This window comes from Panthera uncia, chromosome F2 (assembly GCF_023721935.1).
Source record: "Panthera uncia isolate 11264 chromosome F2, Puncia_PCG_1.0, whole genome shotgun sequence".
Lineage (NCBI taxonomy): Eukaryota > Metazoa > Chordata > Mammalia > Carnivora > Felidae > Panthera > Panthera uncia.
Genome location: NC_064812.1, coordinates 19,000,123 through 19,023,990, shown reverse-complemented (window position 1 = coordinate 19,023,990; position 23,868 = coordinate 19,000,123). Strand labels below are relative to the sequence as shown.

Here is a 23,868-nt window from a genome sequence, read left to right as displayed (position 1 = left end):
ACAAAATTAGAATGGGAGAGACTTGATGTAGAAGCACCACTGGAAATTAGTTGACTCAGAGCTACCAACAGCACTAACGTGAATTTAAACTCAATTAACAGAATGAGAGCAGGTGCTGGCCCTGTGTGGGCCCATGCTGGTCAGACCATGCCTAAAACGCAGCATTTGGGCCTAGGCACCAAGCCCTGTGGACCGTGATTCTGAACAATGTGTATAAATCATAAAGTAAACAGAATTACAAAGGAAAGCAGTGATACCGAAATACAGTTCCATGCAAGACTCCTAATGCTGAAGACAATGATCAAAACAGCAGAGTACCCAAAACTGCTTCAGAAAGAACATCGTTTGGATATATCCTGTCTGGCAAAGAGAAGACATTGTGTGAGGAATGGAGGGAGGGAGGGGCAGGCATAAGTGTCCACGATGTCTGTGGAAGTGCCCAAGCATAGGCTGGACAGGGACTTTCTGAGGACAGTACAGACACTTCTCCCCTTGAGAGTCTATAGTCGGATCAAAGCCATCCCTGAACCTTGGCCCATCCAGGAAGAGCCACATTTGGAGCAGACGATTTGCTTCCAGGGATGCAGGGTGAGGTAGGAGGTCTTCCAGGAAGACTGAAACAGCCTCCATGGCAGCCAGCAGGGGTCCTTGGACACCACTCTGTGGGGTTTGTTGCTCATGTGTTGAAGTTGACAGGTCCAGGGTAAAAATATGTGGGAGGAAACAAACTTGCTGTGGACAGCACAGCAATCTTCTGGAGCTCCAGACCAAACGCGGTATGGTCTCCTTACTGTAGGTGCCCCTCTTCTGGGTCCCTACACAGCATTTACGATTACCATCTCCTCTCCCTTGCCAGATTCAGATGCTCTTCAGGGTAGGAGCATCTCTCCTTGATTCTGTGGTGCCTGGCATTCTACCTGACACGTGGGATTCACTACCTGTTGGCTGAACAACTGCATGAATACAAGTTTTCCAAATGTTTAAAAAATGTGAGTTCAATTTTGCAAAGGAAAGCACACACACACACACACACACACACACACACGCCTGACCTATTCTGAAATGCTATGAAACGTGCGGCAGTGAAAAGGCCCCCTAATGGGCTCTTCACTTGCAGACCACACTTAGGAACACATTACCATAGCCAGATTCTGGACACTAAGTAGCAAGTAAATGTCAGCTGGACATTAAGATTTTTAAAAGTCATCACGTGCACATTTAGAAAGGTAGGGCTTAAGGAATAGAATGTGTCTGCTAGAGTTTGTCCTATTCTATTTTTTTTTTAAGTTTTTAAATTTATTTTTGAGAGACAGAGCACAAGTGGGGAAGCGGGACAGAGAGAGAAGGAGACCCAGAATCCAAAGCAGGCTCTAGGCTCTGAGCTGTCAGCACAGAGCTTGACGCGGGGCTCAAACCTATTAACCATGAGATCACAACTTGAGCTGAAGTTGGACACTTAACCGACTGAGCCACCCAGGCGCCCCAGAGTTTGTCCTATTCTTGCAGAACAGCCTCTTTACATGCCTCCCAAGATTCTTCCCAAGGATATTTTCTGATCTGCAGTCTCAAGGGGGACTCTGAAATAGATATTATTTATATTTCAATTATTTTACATTTTAAGCTATTTGTGTATCCTTAAAAATATGACCATCTGTCTCTTATCTGTGGCAGGGACTAAACTATAGCAACCAAGGAAATGCTGTCTCTCAAGAGAAGATAACTCTCTTACCCAGTCAGGGAAAAATACCGGCACCCTGGGACAGGCTTTCAAGCTGTAATTCACACCCAATTTCTAAGTTTTATCTGAAACTGTGTGAGAAACCCAAGGACATGCTTTGTTCTCTGGTTACGGAAGTCAAATACACATGCCCATGGTTGGAAGCAAACTCCACCAACTCCAGCAAGATGTGACATTTCCTATTATCTGGAAGTATGAATAAGGGAACAAATGAAAGGCCCACATAAACCGAGTGGGCCCGGAGAGTGAAGCCACAGAGATGAGGCGACAGAGGAGAGAGTCAGATAGCCCAAATGGGCTATTTGCCAACCATGCGACCTCAGCAAGTCTCAAACACTCTCCACGCCTCAGATGCCTCAAATGCAAACTGGGGGTAGCAATATGCCTACCTCATTGTATTGTTGCTAAGGATGAAATGAGTTCTATGAATGCTGTGTGGAACAGCACCTGGAACAGAATATATAGGAATAGCCGCTATTCTCATTAGGTCAATCAGGGAGGGACTTTTTATCTGATTGTTCCCAACTGTATGTGTACAACCTAGAACAATTCCAGGCACGTGGCAAGCACTCAGCAAATATTTGTTGAATGAATAGCTAGAATACAAGGAGGATTATTTTCTAAGAAGTTTGTGATTAATGACTGTTATGAGACACTGTGATTTCTCTCCCACCCTCAGTCTCCCATCATGAAACCATAGCTCATGCTAGATCCAAAGAACTTGGGTTTACATCTGCTAAATGCTCATTTCCAGATTAACTCGATCCTGGCAAAAAGTGATCTTGAAAGGTAATTGGGATGAGATACTCTATGGGATTAGCCTAACATCCATCTCCTGTTTCTTCCTTCAAATCCATCTCTAGCAACTGGTGTTTTTAGCAGTGACTTGTTTAGGGAGTCAGAGTTAACCTTTTCTGGTCTGAGAGTGGAAGGTACCATTTTATCAACGAAGTAAGTCAGTAAGATTTCACATTCATGGCTAGCATGGATCCAGTGTACATAAATTTAAAGATTTATATATAAATGGGTCCCTAACCCAGAAAAAGAAAGGGTGAAATGTTTTTATTTTTATAATGTCTACTTATTTTTGAAAGAGAGAGAGAATGAGCAGGGAAGGGGCAGAGAGAGAGCGGGACAGAGGATCCAAAGCAGGCGCTGAGCTGACAGCATACGAGCCCGATGCGGGGCTCAAACCCACAACCCACAAACCGTGAGATCATGAGCTGAGCTGAAGTTGGACACTCAACTGACTGAGACACCCAGGCGCCCTAAGGGTGAAATGTTTTTAAATGAGTTCACTGCCCAAAGTGGCTCATAAGGTGGACCCCACAAGGCTCCATGTGGCTGTGGGATAAGCCCACTTGCAGGTCAAATTCTTTGTTCAATATTTGGGGGAACCTGGTGGTAGAAATTCCTTCATGTCCAAAGAAGGCCAAGCAAAAGGTGTCTCTACTGAGGTACTAGGCTGCACACAGTTTCTGGATCCTCACATCCCTTTGCATGCCTGGTTTTGAGAAAAACAAAAACAAAAAAACCTGTCTCACAAAGGATGCTTATGCACTAATTTAATTCCGGATATAGGTGTTAGAAAATGCTGTATAAAATGTCCCACACAAAAACATTATTATTAATATCCTTAATTAAAACAAAAACAGTTACAGCACACAGATTCAGCCAAATTAGTAAAATTACATATTAGGTAACTGGGTTGCTAAGCAATATTACATTCTTGCTTAATTGCTGTAATTAGCATCTCCCAGCATATGCCACAATGCAAGCAAAAAAAAAAAAAAAAAAAAAAAAAAGAAAGAAAGAAAGAAAGAAAGAAAGAAAGAAAAAGAAAAACAACTGTTCAGATCCCTTAAATGGTTCTGGTGCACTTGATTACTTCCATCCACTAGTCACCGGAGCCCAGCAGTCAACGGGCTGACTAGGAAAGAAGTGAGGGGAAAAGTCACTAGTAAGCTCCGGACTGTCAGGGCGGAAGGGCTGCTCAGAAACCAGCATGCTGCCCCTCAGCCAAGAAGAGCTCACAACTGCCTCCTTTCTACCTCCTAAACTTTCATCTGAACACGGTGCTGAAAGGTTAGGCAAAGGGGTGCCTGGGTGGCTCAGTCGGTTAAGTGTCCGACTTCATCTCAGGTCATGATCTCGCGGTCCGTGAGTTCGAGCCCCGTGTCGGGCTCTGTGCTGACAGCTCAGAGCCTGGAGCCTGCTTCGGATTCTGTGTCTCCCTCTCTCTGACCCTCCCCCATTCATGCTCTGTCTCTCTCTGTCTCAAAAGTAAATAAACATTAAAAAAAAATTTTTTTTTGAAAGGTTAGGCAAGGTCCCATCTCTCCAAAAGATACTACTGAGGGATACTGACTGTAAGCAAAGACCAAGGTGATATAGGAGAATGAGCAGCAAAAGAGCCAATTTTTGACTTTTAGTGAATCCAGCTGGATTTCCAGAGACCTGGACACATGTTCTCCCTGGCCTCATGACCTCCCACAGCCAGCTGCTAGCAGTAATGTGGAGGGAGGAAAACCGATGCCTGTTCTGTAACTCGTTGCACTGACGCACTATCTCCCTGGGTCTCCATGATGCCCCGGAAAGCGTATCACAAGCTCCACTTTACCAACAAGGAATCCATGGTTCTGTGTGCTAAAGTGGTAGCTGGCCAGGTGAGTGTCCAGAATATGAACCCACATGATTATAAAGTCTATAAGCTTTCCACTATAACACGAAAAGGGGCCAAACTCCAGTGTGTCAACTGTAGATAGAAAGGAAATTAAAGAGAGGGAGGCCAACCATAAGAGACTTTTAAATACAAAGAACAAACTGAGGGTTGATGGGGAGGCACATAGGGGAGAGGAGAAAATGGGTGATGGGCATTGAGAAGGGCACTTATTGGGATGAGCACTGGGTGTCGTATACAAGTGATGACTCACGGGAATACACCCCCAAAACCAAGAGCATACTGTATACACTGTATGTTAGACAAATTGACAATAAATTATATTTAAAAGAGAGAGAGAGAGAGAATAATGAACTCTTCAGGTCACCCACAGATTTAATTCACCCCCACGCACTTGCCATCTCCAGAGATGAACAAGGCTTACAGTCTGATGAATATTCTCACATATGATAGCCTAATGTCTTGGAAAATCTTCCTTTCAAGTTCATAGTCTTTCTTTTTTTTAACCCTTAGCAATCTTAGAACTTTAATTTTGAAATATATTCTTTGAGTTTTCTGGTTATCTCTTCCACATTCCCTTATCCCATCTGTGTTTTAATTAGTTCAACATACATCACAATATGTATACAATAGGTATACTAAAAAGATCTTCAAGAACTTCTCCATGGAAAGTAATGACAATTAAAATCTGTCCTATTTTGCGGGGAAAATAAAACCATGAGTGAATAACCTGAAAAATTAGCTTTTATAACACTTGGCTTTTATCTCTCATATTTTTCTTCCTTCCTTCCTTCCTTCCTTCCTTCCTTCCTTCCTTCCTTCCTTTTTTTTTTTATATAATTTCCCAACCATCAGCCCTTGGTACAATGTTGGCCCCTAACAGGAGACTGTGAAACATTTCTTAAACTGAACTGGACATTTTTGCCCCAAGGAAGAAGCCATCAATAGGCTATCTTCCTGCAGTGTTGCACCTGGGTGCCTCAGTCAGTTAAGTGTCCAGCTTTTGATTTGGACTGAGGTCATGATCTCAGGTTGTGAGATCTCAGGTTGTGGAGCTGCTCCTGCTTGGGATTCTCTCTCCCTCTCTGCTTCTTCTCCACTCATTCTTTCTCTCTCTCCAAAAAAAAAAAAAAAAAAAAAAAGGACTAGCTTTCTGGTGTGAGTTGAGGGGTTCCAGTCTCCCCGTTCCATCTCTCACTTCCCCCTCCCTACAAATTAAAGCAACAAACTCTTAGCCCAGTCCTTATATCTCAACAACTTTGATCTAAGACACTATGGGTCCCTGATAAATGCAGTATTACATGTGGAATCAAATATGTCTACTTACTTATCAGTTATTCATACATCAATTTCAATTAATTTTTTCAATATTAACAATTGCTAACATTTATCAATCACTTATTATGTCTCAGTCATATGTTAAACACTTACATTTACTGTCTTAATAGTTCCTATCAATAGCTGAATGAAGCAGAAGATACTACTGCCCTTCACAGAGATGAGGCTTGGATTCGGAGAAATTGATATTTTGCCCAAGATCACATGACAAGTAGAGGTCTCGGGGTCAACTCCTTGTCTGACTCCAAAGTCCTTGGACCCCCTCACTCTGCTTATCTCCCACCCAACTCTGAGGAGCTTCTGGATTAACAGGAAGGAGGGCAGGAAGGAGGCTGGCCATTAGTGTGAACACCAGGTATGGTTCACACAAACGGGAAGAATGGGTGTGAAGGCCAACTCCACTCTTCTCAGGCTGACAGAGTGTGGTTCCATGGGCATGCAGATCCTCTTATGCTGCCCTAGGGAATGCCTATGGCACAGGCTCACATTCCCTAAGAGTGAAGAAGCCTCCCACACTTAGTGTGAAAACCACAAGCTGATTGTAGTTGAATGTTTGACAAATGCGACTGGCCAAACTTCCCCAGTGGAAAGCATTCCTAAAATTTCTGAGGCTGGCCTGGGGCAGCAATTCCTTTTAGCACTGAGAAAACAGGTTAGTTCCTTAGACACCAAGGATTACCCAACATGTTTAATACAAGTGCCAGTGCCTTTGGCTCCCAAGTGGCATCAGGGGAGCAAAGTGCAATTCATCAGTTCCTCTTCCCCAGAGACCCCACCCCTTCTCTCGGGCCCACAGGTGGGACAGCTGGGCTCAGAGCCTCATTACTTTTGCAAGCTCTGTGCTTCCCAATCTTTTGCCAACCACTGGAACTGGGCGTGCAGAATTTCTGGGTTAAATCTCCTCTAGAATTCCAGAAATACTGCCACCTTAATCCTCTCTCCCTGTAGGCCTGTCACACTTGCCAATTATGATGACAGTGACAAAAAAAGAAAAAACCAACATACATCCTCCATATGGGCAAGAGTACCTTTTTTTTCTTCATGTTCAGCGATATCAAGTAAGCTTTGGCTAAGCAAAAAAAAAAAAAAAAGTTTTCCCAAGGACTCATAAAAGCTGAGGGATGAGAACAGCTAACATTACAACGTGTTTGAAAAGTTCCTGAGCACACCGCTATAAATTGCAATGCGGATGCACGTAGGCACCATAGATGTTTGTCAGCAGGAGAAGCAACGGCTTGTAAACTTCCCTGCATGGTGATCGACACCAAGAACATGCTGTGAGCATTTCTGATGCCACTGCTATGAAACACAATCAAATTTTCATTTTCCAGAAAAATATAAATTAAATGTGCCCGGGACTCCAAAAAAAAAAAAAAAAAAAAAAACGGGAGGAAGGAAGGAAGGAAGAAAGGAAAGGAAGGAGGGAAGTTAGGAAGAAAAAAAGAGAAAGAAAGAAAGAAAAAGAAAGAAGAAAGAAAGAAAAGAAAGAAAAAGAAAGAAAGAAAAAGAAAGAAAGAGAGAGAAAAAGGGAAAGAAAGGAAGAAGCGACAAAAAAGTATCAAAAAATAACCCTAAACAAATCAACAAATCAACTATGAACTGTCTGAGGAAGTAACTCGATTTTAAAAGAACCCTGTTTCCTACTGGCTCTGGCCCTGGCCAGTTCTTGTGCAAGAGAAAAGACTGTCTCTGACATTCTGAATAGTACTGCCTCTCAAGGCTAAGGCAAAGGGAGGGGCACGGGCCGTTGCCCAGTTGCCCAGTTGCCCAGTTGCTGTGGGCCAGTGTTCTGCTAAATGAGGCTGTCCTGTCAAGGCTCAAGATTGACTCCTGCCCCACCCTCACCCCCTCAATTCATATGTTGAAGACCTAACCCTCAATGCCACCTATATGTAGAGACAGGGCCAACGAGGGGGACATTGAGGTTAAATGAGGTCCTAAGGCTGTGGCCCTGCTCTGGCGGTTTGACACCAGATGGCTCCAGCATTCTCTCCCCCCGCAGGCACTCAAAGAGGTCACGTGAGCACACAGCAAGATGGCAGCCACCCACAGACCAAGCAGAGGACTCTCACCAGAAACCAACCACACTGACACTGTCTTTGACTTCCAGCCTCTGGAACTGTGAGAAGGTAATTATCTGTTATCCAGGCAGTGGTATTTTGTTGCGGCAGCCCCAGCTGACTGACACTGCCATACTTTCATTTTCATAATCACTCTGCAGCAGACATTAGGATCCTAGTTTTCAGGGGGAGGAAACAGGATCAGAGAGGTGACATGATTTGCTTAAGATCACACAGCCTGTAAACTGGGGCCTGACTGGGCAAACCCAGAGTATGAACCCGAGTGTCAAATCCAATACTGTGATCTTTCCTCTCCACCACTAAATAAAGTTGTTGTTTTTATTTAGTTAATTAATTAATTAATTAAGTTATTTATTTATTTATTTTTGGTTCCACATGAGAAACTTTATTAATGTAATTCAAAACTGCATAATCATCTCAGTATGTATCCGAAAAAATAGAATTCAACACCCATTCATGATTTTGCTCTCATCCTTTACTCCTCTATATACCACCTTTTCCCATTCCCCTCCACAGAGGAAACCCCATACCCAAAATCTAAGGTAGGGATCCATCTAGAAAGTCTGGGTTCATGTTTTTTGCAAAAGAGAAGTTGGAGCTATGAGGATATATTCCCTACTATTTCCAACTCTGATTAAAGCCTTCATCAGAGAGTCTTTGGAATCTCATACACGATGTTTTGAATAGAAGTAATGCCTTGCTGTCTTCAAGCATCCTGCCCACCCAATTTGCAGCAGACGACTTTGCCTCCTACTTTTAAGACCAAAACAGAACCCCCTAGTTGTCAACTCCCCCAAGTTCTTTCTTTCGTTTTTTTTTTTTGAGATTTATTTATTTATTTATTTATTTATTTTTTTAACTTAATTTTTTAAAAATTTATATCCAAATTAGTTAGCATTTAGTGCAACAATGATTTCAGGAGTAGATTGTTGTTTTTATTTTTTAAGGAGATGGTTTTTCAGGCTTTTTGTTTGCTTTATTTTTATTTTTATTTTTTTGCTAACAGGATGGGTTTGAAAAGATTTCTTAGATGGTTCCATAATGATGACCTATGGATTTCCAGTGTGATGAAATTTTGTTTTTCTTTTTTTAAGTTTATTTATTTATTTTGGAGAGAGAGGCAGAGAGAGAGAGAGAGAGAGAGAGAGAGAGAGAGAGAGAGAGAATGCTAAGCAGTCTCCATGCTCTCCAAGCAGAGCCCGTTGTGGGCTCAATTCCACAAACCGTGAGACCGTGACCTGAGCCAAAATCAAGAGTTGGTGCCACCCAGGCACCCTGAAGCTGCTTTTAAATTGTGGCAAATATACTTATTAAACTCCAAAAGAGAGAAAAGGTAAATAAGTAATAATAACCGAATTTATTTAGCACTTACCATGTCTCCTTATCAGGTAGGTAGAGATACTATCCACATTACAGATGTGGGACAAGAGGCAATAAGAGATCACAAAACTTGCCCAAGTTTCCAAAGCTGGTAAGTAGCTGGGATTTGGAGGCGCGCCATAAGTTTCCAGAATCTGTGTCCCAAACCTGCCCCAGGGGATTCCCCAGAGCATCCATGCAATGGAACACTATGTAGTCACTACATTGAAGCTAAGGTAGAGTGCAAAGTCTCAGTGGAAAATGCCTATGGGACCATGTTAAGTGAAAAAGCAGGGCACCACACAGTACATTTTGGGAGCTTCTGATGACTCTGTGAGCACTAGACCCAGGACAGCCTTCGAACTAATTCTTTGGTGGTCACCACAACATAAGGCAACATAAGACTTCTGATGAACCACCAGGAAGAAAGATGCACATCCCTGCCGTGAAGTGTCCCTCTGATTGTGAACCCTAGGAGTATGAGAGGCACCAGAGCATGGTCTTCCAAATCAGAGGTTCTCCAACTATAGCCTGCATCAGAAGCCCCTGGGGGGCTGGCTGGTTAACTCAAAGACAGGCTGGGGTCCCTACCTCCAGTGTCTGATTCCATCGGTCTGGAGTGGGGTGGAGAGTCCACGTGTCTAAGTTCCCAGGGGGTGCTCATGCTGCTGGTCTGAGGACCCCATTCTGAGAACCCCCAGTCTAAGCCACGGGTAGAAACTTTAGGTCTCCGATGGCATACAGAGCCCTGTCCTCACTCTGTTGTGTGATCTGGGTGGCTACCTATTGCATAATTGAGTTGTCAGGAAAGCTAAGGAAAGATTTATGTGACATGCTTGGCACAAAGAGCCACTAAAACTCCAGGGAATAGGAACGTGCTTTTTCGGGGAGTGTGCAGAGAACAGGGGTTAAAAAGGTGCACGCAGAATCAGAACCCCAGGTGTATCTCTTACTGGCTGTATGACTGAAGGTGAGCTCCTTAACCTCTTAGTTCCTCCGTTTACTTATCTGTGAAACAGGAATAAAGTCTAACCCTTCCAGGGTTGTGGGGGTTAAGTGTGGTCATCCTGAGGACCACACCTGCCAGATGCTTGTTGAAAACAATACTCCTGACTCTGGAACCTAGAATCTCCAGGGCAGCGTCCTCAGGACTGGCCTCTGTTAAGAATCACCTCCAAACAGCCAGGTGATTCTCAAATTGGAAGTTTTGCCAAATAGGATAAAATCCATGTAAACACCTGGCCTTGATATACGCTCCTTCCACAAAGCTCAGCCACCAGTTGATTACTGCCTGGGTCTATGTGCAAATAGTCCTACCTTGGCCTTCTTGATAATATCACTCAAGATGATTCGTTAGAAAAAAAAGACACAAAGATGATTCATCAGTAGACGCCCTATAGTAAAACTTTAGACACCGTGGCTCTGTATTCATAAATAAAAATTAATTGAACTGCACATTTAAGATTTGTGTACATACTGCTTGTAAATCACACCCTAATAAAAGGTTTTAAGAAGACAGGAGTCTCCTTCAGAAAACTGCACTCAGAGATAAGTAATGCTACTAGACAGGCTACGTGCCCAAACGCTCATATATAAAGGACACACTGTGGGGGGGCTGGGTGGTTCAGCTGGTTAAGCGTCCAGCTTCGGCTCAGGTCATGATCTACTGGTCTGTGAGTCCCACTCTGTGCTGACGGCTCGGAGCCTGGAGCTGCTCCAGATTCTGTGTCTGCCTCTCTCCCTGACCCTCCCCCACTCACACTCTGCCTCTCTCTCTCAAAAACAAATAAACATTAAAAGAATTCAATAAAAAAGAAGGGACACGCTGTCATATGTGACTATGGAATAAACAGAAAGTAAATACGTCACTTTATGAGCTTAGCTATGTGGCTAGGGAAGCAGCTAATGGAAGCACTGGGGTAACTTCTGTAACGGAAGGATCCAGAGTTTCCCTTTGACTTCTACCTCTTCTGGCAGTGTTTTCCCTGCCAGCCCAGCCTCCCATCTCCAAGAGCCAGCTCGGTCTGCAAGGATAGAATGGTTTCTGTCTTCAGCTGAGGTAAACCCTGCTCCATAGCCTAGAGCCACTCAAGGGCTGCGACCCCTCAGTGTGATCACGTGATTCCAGGGAAGGGAGGGGTCGTTTTCCTTGTGTTTTTGTTTGTTTGTTTGTTTGTTTGTTTTGTTTTTGTTTTTGTTTCTGTCTGCTTTCCAAAAGCCTTTCTCTAGGAACATCCACAGGGCTGCGGAGGGAAGACGATCCTATCCAAGGCACACAAACCATGGCGGCTGCCGCACCAGCCAAAGGGTCCGTTAGAAACCTATTTTCTCAAAGTCTATCTCTGCTAGGCTTTGGAGAGACAGCAGCATTTAACAGATGCATTTAACAGATGAGAGGACTCTCAAAGAGGGAGGGGACATGATTAGCCTAGGCAAAGCACTCTTCCGGCAGGAGGAAAACTAAGACGGAAACTCTAGCTTGAGGGGATGAGCTAAGAATGAACAGCCAGGCCCGCCTTCACATCTTGAACATCCTCTGCCAAACAGACTACCAGCTGGAGACCAAGGGCATGATTATGAGCCTAATTTGATCATTGCTTCTAGGGCTAATACGCACATGCGAGAACACACTTTTCTTCAGCAGGTCAGTAGTGAGGCTGGGTAATTTGGGAAAGAGGAGGCAGTTAACTGGGAGGTCAACCATTGCCACTGCTCTCTTTTATGTTTAACATGGTAGAGGTTGCGATGCTACGTCTTCTGTTCTAAATGAGCACAGTTTGCACTGAAAGGGTTTCCATTTTCGATTTCCGTAGCGGATGTAGGCCACGCATGCACGTTGCTCACAACCCAGACGTGGCTTATGAGCCTGTAATGGATATTTCTGGGGCCCCACCCAAACCTACCCAGATGCCAGTCCCTGTGCCTGTGCACCCAGCCCCCTGAGCCGCTGGTGGCCTGAAGAGCCTGCAAGATAACCTCCCGTGGGGCAGCCTGTGCTTTTGACGCACTGCCGTTGGGCGTGTGCCAGTCCAGTCACTTGCCCGAACAGGGACAGATTCTGGGCTGGTCATTTATGCTCTAGGGTGGTGCTGTCCAATACAACTTTCTATAATGACGGAGATGTTAATTTGTGCTGTCCAAAATAGTAGCCACCAGCCACAACTGCTGAGGGCCTGAAATATATTAGTGTGACTGAGGAACTGAATTTTTAAAATCCTGAATGCACGCATGCATGAATAAAAAAGCGGCCTCCAGGGGCGCCTGGATGCCTCAGTTGATTAAGTGTCTGACTTTGGCTCAGGTCATGATCTTGCAGTCCGTGAGTTCGAGTCCCTCATCGGGCTCTGAGCTGACAGCTCAGAGCCTGCAGCCTGCTTCAGATTCTGTGTTTCCCTCTCTCTCTGCCCCTCCCCCACTCATGCTCTCTCTCTCTCTCTCTCTCTCTCTCTCTCTCTCAAAAATAATAAACATTTAAAAAATCTTTAAAAAATAAACAATAAAAAAAAGCAGCCTCCACTAATCAGAATGCCTTCAAACTATGAGGAGAAAGCTATGAATTAGGGCAAGTTTTACTTCCAATTTGCCTGAGAGTTACCTAGAAATTTTACTTAAACTTTTGTTCCTGAAAATCATTATTTTTTTTAGTTTATTTATTTTGAGAGATGGGAGGGGAGGGGCAGAGAGAGAGGAAGAGAGAGAATCCCAAGCAGGCTCAGCACTGCCAGTCTAGAGCCCAATGCGGGGCTGGATCTCCCAAACTGTGAGATCATGGCCTGAGCTAAAATCAAGAGTCAAATACGTTATTAACCGACTGAGCTACCCAGCCGTCCCTTTCCTGAAAATCATTCTAAGAGGGTGAATCCAATTTCTCTTCTTAGTATCTGGAATACAGAGACTATCGTCTAATCTTTCTTTGGTTCTAGTTGTGAGAATGTGAGAATGGCACCAGGTCTGGGAGTTGTCAACTACTTGAAGGCAAGACTCAGGTTTGATGTGCTTTTGTGCTCAGGATACAGACTTTCAACAAGGGGATAAACACCTGATGCATTAAGATAATATGTCACACGGACAGGGGCGCCTGGTGGCTTAGTCGGTTAAGTGTCCGTCTCTTACTTTCAGCTGAAGTCATGATCTCATGGTTGATGAGATCAAGCCCTGTGTTGGGCTCTGCACGGACAGCGTGGAGCCTGCCTGCGATTCTCTCTCTCCCTCTCTCTCTGCCCCTCCTGTGCGCATGTCCTCTCTCTCTCTTAAAATAAATAAATAAACTTTATTAAAAAAAATTTTTTTTTCTGTGTGTTCCGGTACCACTGTATTTATGGACTTGGAAACTTGAATTTTACATAATTTTCACATGTCATGAAATATTTTTGTTCTTTTGCTTTAAAAAAAACATTTAAAAATGTAAAAACCATCCTTAGATGGTGAACTATAAAAAAATAAATAAACTTTAAAAAAATGTCACATTGGGGCACCTGGGTGGCTCAGTCGGTTAAGCATCTGACTTCGTCAGGTCATGATCTAGCGGTTCATGGGTTCGAGCCCTACATCGGGCTCTGCGCTGACAGCTCAGAGCCTGGAGCCTGCTTCAGATTCTGTGTCTCCCTTTCTCTTTGCCCCTCCCTTGCTCATGTTCTGTCTTTGTCTCTCAAAAATAATAAAAAATAAACGTAAAAAAAAGGTCACATGAACAATAGCTGTGCACGGAAGGTCCTAAGAGACAGACACACGCCTAGCAGCCCCACATGCATAGGAAGCACCATACTACTGAGGAAGAACTTGCTATGGGGTCTGTCGTGCCGAGAAAACTTTAAAAAGCACAACAGGGCATCCCATGACAATCTCTGTGCCACCGAGCGAAGGATGATTCTCCCTAAACTTCAAGATTGTAAACACATGTGCACAGTTCACCTCAAAAAGAATGGGGTGGAGACCCCCCAGGAAGGAGACTAGGCTGGGACCTTCTCACAGATGTCACTGCTCCTTCAGGATGGATAAAGCAGTTTGTTCTTTGTCTCTGTGTTGCCCCAGGTTTGGCCATAAACGATAATCAACTGGATAAAAATGTGTGGCTCTACTCTGCAGGAGCCCTCAGTTCCTGATGCAACAGGAAGCAGGAATACAACGTGTTGAAATCATTGTAATTGACTAGAAAAGCTTCAAGCTGCAAACACATCAGATTCAAAGACAAGGTCATGGCTACCTGGTGGCAAGAAGAGGGTACGTGTGAACTGGGCTGAACCAGGCTTCCTTCCTCCGTGGCATGCTGTCATAGATTAAAAGGTCCTTCTCGGTCAGTACGACCAGGGCCGGCTTCCACTGTTTCTCACTCTCCCCGGGCACCTGAAATGGAAAGCAGGGCATCATCAAACAACAGGTGAAGGAAGAGTGACTAGAAAGGAGAAGCTGGCATCCCCCCAATCAGAAGACCCAATGGTAGGAGTCCAAAGTTCAGGTTGTGAAATCCAAATGAGACGAAACCATTCACGGCCGCAGGACTCTTGATCCTTGAAACTGTGTTTCTCAAGGGCCCCGGTATGTGTCGTCGGTACAGCCAAGAAGCAGCCCAACTGTCAGACATCTGTCTCTGTTTCTCACCTGTCAGTCAGCACTGAAATCATTATTTCATAGTGGCATGCAGATGCTTGGGGGAATAAGCACGTCCAGATGGCTCTCTGGTAGAGTACATTGTTTTTATTACAAGATGGTAAGGTTTGAAAGCTTTTGAAGAATATCCAAAGGCTCTGAAAATGTATTATGGAGGCAAATGTCTGTCTGGAGAGGTAGGAGACATCACAGCCTTTCGCTTTGACTGTTTCTGTGATTCGGGCACCATCTTAAAATTCTCTTAGTTCCACTCGGCACAGAAAGTTCCTTAACCCAGAGGGATGAAATGACCTGGCAGGGATATGGGAGGATTAAAACATCAGTTGGATGTTTGGACCAGGTGACCCTTAAGGTCCCTTCCAATCCCGAGAGTCAGTTAGCTCAGGTCTTATCTCACGAGCCACCCCTCTCTGCCCAAACTCTGATGTGCTGATGTGTGACACGATGATGTGTTGATCATTCCCAATTCTGCATGTGTTCTTTCATCTGTGAAAACTCCCCCCTTCCAATTTGAACGTTGGGTCTTGGGATACATCTTGATGCTCAGCTTGGAACAACTCAATGTGCTGGCTTTGGTACTCAAAGCATGGATCATGTTCCAGTAGCATCAGCGTCACATGGGAGCTCGCAAGAAATGCAGAGTTCCAGGCCCATCTTAGACCAACAGAATCAAAATCTGCATTTTAACAAGATCTTCGGGTGACACATATGCTCATTAAAGATTAAGAACCACTGCTCTAGATGAGGTTAAGGTTTTCTTTGACACTGGTAATTCAGTGAAGATTCAACCCTTTCATAATAAACCATAATCCAAAATCTATTCAAAATTAAATGAGGCAGTAAGATAAATAAATGATAAAATTTCTTCCCTTTCTATTTGTATTGTTACCTTTTCGTAAGTGCCACAATGACATCTGTATTGAAGTGGCTTTAAGATTGAATGATCACAGTAGAGAAGATGGGCAGGATTGTGGAAGGGGTGAGCTTTGTAGGTCATGTACTTTTATGGGCTGCTTGACTCTGAGTCCCTGCTCCATTATTTATTGCCCCTGTGACTTTGGGCGAGTTATTATTCCCTATGCGTCTATTTCCTCACTGATAAAATTGCACAGACAATGATTAAGAGTGCTTTCTCTGGAGCTAGAGCACCTGAACATAAATCACAGCTCCTCAATTCACCAGCTGTGGGATCTTGGGCAAGTCAGCAAATCTCTTTGTATCTCAGTTTCTGTATCTGTAAAATGGGGAAATAATAGGACCTATACCAGAGGATTATTGTGAAGATTGGGTTAAAATGTCTAAAATGCTGATCACAGTGCACCATAAGCATCATTTAGAGCCTGTTAAGTGGCATATACCTCATAATGCTACAGTGGAGACTAAATGAGACTGTGCACGGGGCACCTCATTGGTTCAGTCAGTAGAGCATGCAAGTCTTAGTCCCAGAATTGTAAATTCAAACCCCAAATTGGGCGAGGAACCTACTTTAAAAGAATTTTTTTTAAGATAAATAAGAAAGTGTACATAATGTGCTTAGCATAATATCTGGCAGATGGTTAAGACCCTCCAGTGAAATTTAGGGTGGGAAAATTGTAGCAGACTCACTGAATTCTAAACATGCCAAAAAGGTATTCATTGGAAAGGCAACAGTATGACAAAGTACTGGTTTTCCTTGAAAAAAATTATAAGGCAAGCCAAGAATATCCTTGGTGTTAACAATTTCAATTCATTCTTTCCCCATCCATTCCAAAGTTGTCCCAGGAAGAATTCATTACAAAATGATCATGCACCTCTTACAGCAATTCCAAATAAAATCTCCCTTTCAAGAAGGAAGAAATCCTCAAAAAGCTATTTATACTAGAATGTGAATGACTACCTGGCATATTTCTTCCATTATGCATTTCATACATATATAAAAAAAAATATCAAGGGTTAGCCTATTGCTTTTTCCAACAGAACAACAGCACCTTTAAGAGATCAAAATGAACTGATACAGAAAACAAGGTATTAGTAACCCGCAAGGTGACCACGTTATAGTCTCAAAGCATAAAGTGTTTGGGAGTTTGGAGTAAATTTTTTCCAGCCTCTACATTAAACTTAGCAAATTACTTTTCCAGTTCATTAAATAGGACTGGAAAAGCTACAAATGATCCTCCCCAAAGTGCCTATCTTCCTTACCTAGTCAGATCTGATCCATTAACTTTGACTGGAACCATTTAAACGTGAATACAACTAAGCATCATTCTTCAAGAACAATATTAAGTTTGCAAAAATAAACCTTACCAGTGAACGCCAACAGTAAAATACAGAAATTTCTAATGGTGGAGTCACAAACTCACCCACATGTCAAATGGTATATATATGTATGAATAATTCTAAAGCCCTAAAACACAAAATGGTTTATTAAAGAGTGCTTCATGGATTTGTTAACTGTGCCGTAAGAATACTCAGAGTGGATGTTTTCCACTGTTCCTGTGCGCAGAGCTTTCATTTTAATGCTACCTGAATGCTTGAAGCTAGAAATCGGCCCATGAGGACAACAGACTTCCAAGGAGAAAAATGTTATGTTGAATACAGGTTTCTAAAACCATACTTTATGCCACGTGAGCTTCGCATTTGCAAAGCCTTTCAAGAACACTTTTCTTCAGGCTGGAGTATCTGTGCTGTTGTTCAGTGACAACTTCCATTACAAATCCAAATTTCCTGGCACCCAAAGTTTCCCCAGCATTAATGCAACAGTTCTGGGACGCGTCTACATTTGATTAAAACGTGGCTCCTGAAACAGATGTGACAACTTCCATCTCGATCCCGGCTTCCTGCCATGAGATGCGGCAGCAGTCAGTCTCAAGAACTGATCATGTTTCTCATGAAGAAGGCAAAGGGGAAGAAATGGAAACAGACACACAATCCTGAAATTACTCCGAAGCACATCTGTGGTGAACTGAATCCTGTCCCCGTGGTCACTTCTGTGGAGCATGAGAGAAAAGGTTGACAAAATGGCAAGAAGAATTTGAGAGAGTGGAAAGAAGTCTCTGCTAACAACTGAGGGAAGTAGAAATAAATGTATGAAATGAACATGTTGTATATCTTAAACTCAGGGAATGTTACATGTCAATTCTACCTCAATCAAAAACACCCGAGGGAAGAACAGTCACTGAATCCTCTGCTGGAGACAGGTTTCCTACGTCATTGAGGTCAGGAGGAACTTCCAACCTTTTAAAATTCATTGGACACATCACATCATTCATTCATTGTGATCACATCACAAGTCATGGAACAAAATGGGGTTCTGGATGGGGTTCCAGCCTGGCTGAGATCTGAGACTTTCTGTCTTTATCCTTCCATCACCCACACCTTTGAGTGAGGTTCCTAGCAACCACTGGGACGCAGTTTGAAAACTGCTGACCGTGTTTCCTCTAAAATATCTAAAATCTGAAGATTATTTTCAAAGAGACAGTTTGACCAAAACCTTTCAGTGCCTTTTTTGCAGGTATTTCCAGAAGAAATAATAATACTGTTGCTTAGGCAAAGCTGTAATGATGAAATTAATGAATGCATATTGAGTGCTTAGAAAAGTGTCTTACATACAGTAAGCAAGCAAACCTTTAAAAATATTAGCTATTCTAATTCCAAAAAATACATGCACCCCATGTTTATTGCAGTATTATTTACAACATACAAGATACGGAAGCAACTAGGTGTCCACTGACAGATGAATGGATACAGAAGATGTAGTGTGTTTACACAATGGAATATTACTCAGCCATAGAAAGGGATGGGATCTTGTCATTGGTGACAACATGGATGGACCTAAAGAGCATAATATGATAAGTGAAATAAGTGATATGGAGAAAGACAAATAATATAAGAGTTCACTGATATGTGGAATCTAATATGACAAAACTCATCAAAGAATAGAAACAGATTCAAATACAGACTGGTGGTTGTCAGATGAGAGGCGGATGGGAGGACGGGTGAAATAGGTAAAGAGGAGTCAAAGGGAAAAACTTGCAGCTATAACATAAACAAGTCACAGGGATTCAAGTACAGCATAGGGGATATAGCCAATAATATTGTAATAACTTTGTATGGTGACTGAGGGTAACTACACTCACCGTGGTGATCATTTCGTAATTTATATAATTGTTGAATCACTATGTTCTACATCTAAAAGTAATATAATATTGTATGTCCACTATACGTTGATTAAAAGAAAATATCAGATATTCTGATCGCCACATCAAGTAAGAATAAACGAATATCAAACAAAAGATGTAAGTAAACTTGGGCAAGAATTCCTTGCCTTCACGGGTCTAATGTCCTCCCTGGTGGGAGAATCGGCTAAGACAAAGTTATTCTAACAGTCCCTCCAACTTGAAAATCAGATCATCTTTTTCAGTTCAAAATTCCTGGCTACTAGGCTGGGACCGCTTTCGTTACTAGGACCCTTGCTTTATACATCTCCTTTGTTCCGCGGGCTCTGTTCACAGGGGCAACAAACAATGTATGGGTCTTTTTTTCTCTGCTTGTGCCAAGTCACTCTTCCTAACATGCTTATTTTCTAACTCCTACTTGAACACAGGGGTGGCAGGGACAGCTCAGAGGCTTTGGAGCCAAACGGCAGTGTCTTCAAAATCTGGCTTTGCCACTTCTCAGCTGAGGGATTTAAACTGCTATAAGCATTTGTTCACTGATGTGTAACATGCCGATCGTGGCCTCCTATGCATATTTTATGAGGATTAAATGAGAGAATGTATATAAAGCACTTCCCATATGGCAGATACTGGAAATGTTAAACCAGCCCCATCATACACCTCACACAGCTACCCTGCTAGGGAGGAAGGTCTGGAGACAAGGTGAGTGACTAATAGGATAAATCAAGTTCACAGAGGAAGAAGGTCAAGAACAACTTTTGTTTTGGAGATCATGGTTATCTCGGCAACTTTTTACTTTAAGCCTTTTCACTTCAGATTGCTAGGAACTTAGAACAAAGGACCAGATACCAGGGTAATAATAATTAGCAGTTATCAACTTCCAAATGCTTTACAAACATTAGGTAATTAATCCCTACACCAACTCTCAGAGAGGCAGATAAGGATCCCTGACAGTTCACCAAAAGGAGAGGAACAAGTTTCAATGCAGCCATGGGAACACAGGGAACACGGTACCAAGTCACAACCTGCAGCCTTCTTCTGGCTGGCCCTGAACAACCCTAGGACCCAGCAATCGGGAACCTTGCGGGACACCCACACCTGGATGCAGAGCAGGATGGAAAGGAAGAGAAGGCAGAGAATGGGAAAGAGGACTAGAAGGCAAGTTCAGAAACAGAGCTCTGCAGGAGCCTTAGCTCCCCTGGACTCGCTGCTCTCCTCTCACGCAACTCCCAAACTGTTTGGCACCTGGATCACGGGGCGAATTCATGGGTGGCTTAAAGTGGGGGAGCAGACTGAATGATCCATCCTGTTTGGTGGATGTCAAGACAATGATGAAGAGTGTTAGAGCACGCTGAAGGAAAATAAGGAAAGAGAAATATGGTTTGACTGCGGGACATGTAGGGAGGGTATCATTTTTATATGTCGACAGTCCCAATAGCCGCAGTCCCCAATTTCAAATTTGCTCCCTCCTGCCAAATTCTGAAACTGGCTCTGGAATTCTATAAGCCATATATAATAAAGCCCCAGACTCAGGGTTCATGATTAGAAGTCTCACCAGAGTCAACGTACAAGTTAGCATGGTGGGACTTTGGTGCTTGGGTTATAGAGAAATCACCTCGGGGGTCAGCAGGACCATGCTCCCTATACAGGTTCTAGGGGAAGAATCCTTCCCTGCCTTTTACAGGTTCTGGTAGCCACCAGTATTCCTAGAAGCTGTGTTAGTCCAATCTCTGCTTCTATTGTCACATAGACTTCTTTCTACACGTCTTTATGTGGCCTTGTCATCGGGACACCTGCCACTGAATTTAGAGCCCACCCAATTCCAGTATGAACTCAACTAATTACATCTGCAAAGACCATATTTCCAAATCAGGTCACCTTCTGAGGTCCCAAATGGACATGAATTGGGGTCAGGGGAGTGTGGGGTAAAGACAAGAAACTAATCATAAGAAAATGGCAAGAACCCACTATATTTTCAGTTAGTTTTCCAGGGCTTTTTTTTTTTTTTTCTCTTTGAACATTTGCAAACATGGAGTGAATTTTTTTTCTGAAAGTTATCTTATTTACTGAGCATGCAGAAGGTCAGATGCTAATGTAGTCTAACAGAACCCTTTGATGACTCTATTAAAAGTAATGCCTTGGCCTCTAGGACTTCATAATGAAGTCAACCTTAGGGCAGATCACATGTATACAAAGAGATAAGTGCAGAGCTAGGGTTTTAAATCTCCTTTCATCATACAGCATCATGGAAAGAGGAGGCAGAAAGCCCATGAAGGTCTAGTCCCCATCAAGGCACAGAGCATTTCAACCACATGAACCTGGCCTTTCAATTGTTTTGCTTCATTTGCTTACTGCTAATGAGACAGGTCTTCAAAATGACAACATTCTAAGTATGATACATTCCAGGAAGTGATTCCAAGATCTCTTCTTGCTTGATAAAGATTGCTGGATTCTACTTGGATTACTCTGTATCTCAATGTCACTTTCAGTTCAGGCTATGTACAATCAAGCTGGACTAATAAGCTGGAAGAACCAAATCCAGCTACCCAAGCCTGTGTCTCTTTAAGTTTAGGATGATTTTCTACCCTACGCCCTTCTCTGCCTTTGAAAAGCAGAATGACAACCTTACTGAAGAACCCAACTACAGGAAGGAGGAGCACCACCCCATTTCTGCCCATTGCCTATGTCAATCTAATGAACTCCCCCTCCAAAGAAAGATGTGCTGTGACTCTAATTGTTCAGATCTAGAGCTGTCACTGGGTCTTTTTAATAGCAGGCATTGTCACGTTCATCACAAGTAGGTGTCTGTGGTCACTACCCACTCATTGCGTTATCACCGTATCTACATGGTAGAAACATGTACACTGGACTGGTCCTAGAGCAGACTGGCCATTTTGGTCCACACCATTAACACATTTCAATACCCAAGCACCCTAGCTTCAAAAGAGGCCAAAGGAGACAAGACACATCACTCTGACTATGTTCTATATTATGCCCCATTTATCTGGGTTTGGCATTAATTAGGGCTTATTGGGTACTTACGTAACTATTAATAAATATGGTGGGGTTTTTTGTTTTTGTTTTCCACCAGTACATCATTCCCTCTCACTCTCAGTTGGGAACCCCAGAAAGGAGAAGAGGTGCATAGTAGTTATACTATCCAAGTCCTACTCTGAACCATCTAATACTCAGCATTCTAGGAGAAAACCAGGCCATGAACTTGGGCCCCCAAACTGGATTCTGCTATGTGTCCCCTTGTGTCCATTTTGAATAATTCTGCTTGTTATTTTTCCCTGCCTGCATTAGTTTTTATTACTAGACAGTTTATTCTCTTCTTCCTTCCAGAGAGGCCCTGGCCCCATGACCATTGACTAGTCTCACCTCTCTCACAACTACCTAGATCCAGACTAGCCTAACCTGTCAATCCCTTATCTCATTAGGGAGTCTATCTTGCCAACCATTCTGTGTAGAGTCAGAAGATTTGTCTCCTTCCTCAGTGCCTTGGCTCAACTGAAAACACCCTAGGTTTCCCCCCAGGACATGCGACTTCTATTGGACACTTCCTAACACCAGCTGTTTGAAGTGGAGACCTCTTGTTTGTATGAAAATAAATTACTTACAGTGCTTCATATGGGTTTGTTCTTTTGAACCTGTAAACATTCCCTTTTGTCTTGTTTACTTGTGTGCTCAGCTCAACCTCTTCTGAGAAAAGTCCAAAAGTGAATTTCAACTCCATGCCTTGTCTGAATTATACAATTATAACTGAGTAAGGTTGAAATTGTTTGGGATTTACTCTATCTTTGGGTCTCAAAAACAGTAGTAAGTTAGAAGGAGCACTTAGAAGAGCAAGGTTTAGAGAGAACGTGACATGGTAGATTTTGAGCTTTTTAGATCTGACAGTTCAAAAATCTACATGAGAGGAAAGAATGCTCCCATATTAAGGGAGGCTATGCTGAAGGAGTAAACATGTATTGAGAGCTTACTCTGTGATAAGAAGGACTGTGGATTCCATTGTGTCTCCCCCTCCTCCAAATTCAGGTGATTCAGCCCTAACCTCCAATATCACAGAACGTGACCATTTTGGGAAATATGGTCATTGCAGATGTAGTTAGTTGAGATAAAGTCATACTGGAATACAACAGACCTTAAACCAATACGGCTGGTGTGCTTATAAAAGGGGAAATTTGGCCACAGGCACACACACACACAGGGAGAAAGTGACATGAACATGAAGGCCAAGCTAGGGGTGATGTATTTACAAGCCCCAGAATGCCAAAGATTGCCAGCAAACCACCAGAAGCGAGGAGCGGGGCATAAAGCAGATTCTCCCTCACAGCCCTCAGAAGCAAGGAACCCTGGTGCTGCCTGATTTGTGAGTTTCTAGCATCTGGAACCATGAGACAATACACTGCTGTTGTCTAATCCACCCAGTTTGTTGTAGTTTGTTACTGGAGCCTTAGGAAATACTACAAGCACCATGCTAGTTTCACCTCCCTTAATCCTTTCGACACTTTGAGGCATTTATTATCATCTCCATTTTACAGAAGAAGAAACTGTGGTTCAGAGAGGCCAGGCACTAGCCAATGTTACACAATGATAGTTATAAAGCCACTTATGTGCCTTCCTGACCTCAAAGCTGTGATATTTTCAGATCACAAAGCTGCCGCTCATAAGAAAGGAAAAGGGGGATGATGTGGGGGCATGAGGGCAAAGGTGGGAGGACAGACGGCTGCGAACTCAGCTGTAATGTCTCCCGTGGACTGAGGTGCACAGTGCCCAGCTATGTGCAACTCTGCAGCTGACTAGGTTGCCCGCTGGGCAACTTACTTCTCGCCCTTCTTTCCCACCTCCTGGCACGGGGCCTTCACTCAGGCCAGACATCGGTTCAGGGCAAGCTCCTCTGAGTAATCA

The 23,868-nt window shown here is 43.2% G+C and overlaps 1 protein-coding gene across 1 annotated transcript in view; it reads right to left on the bottom strand.

Moving 5' to 3' along the window:
• SNTB1 (syntrophin beta 1) overlaps positions 1–23,868 on the bottom strand; it is a 230,513-nt gene that overhangs the window by 17,077 nt on the left and 189,568 nt on the right. Inside the window, exon 4 of the mRNA XM_049632947.1 lies at positions 14,400–14,539. Within this exon, the coding sequence (XP_049488904.1) occupies positions 14,400–14,539 (140 nt within the window). The remainder of the gene's footprint in view (positions 1–14,399; positions 14,540–23,868) is intronic.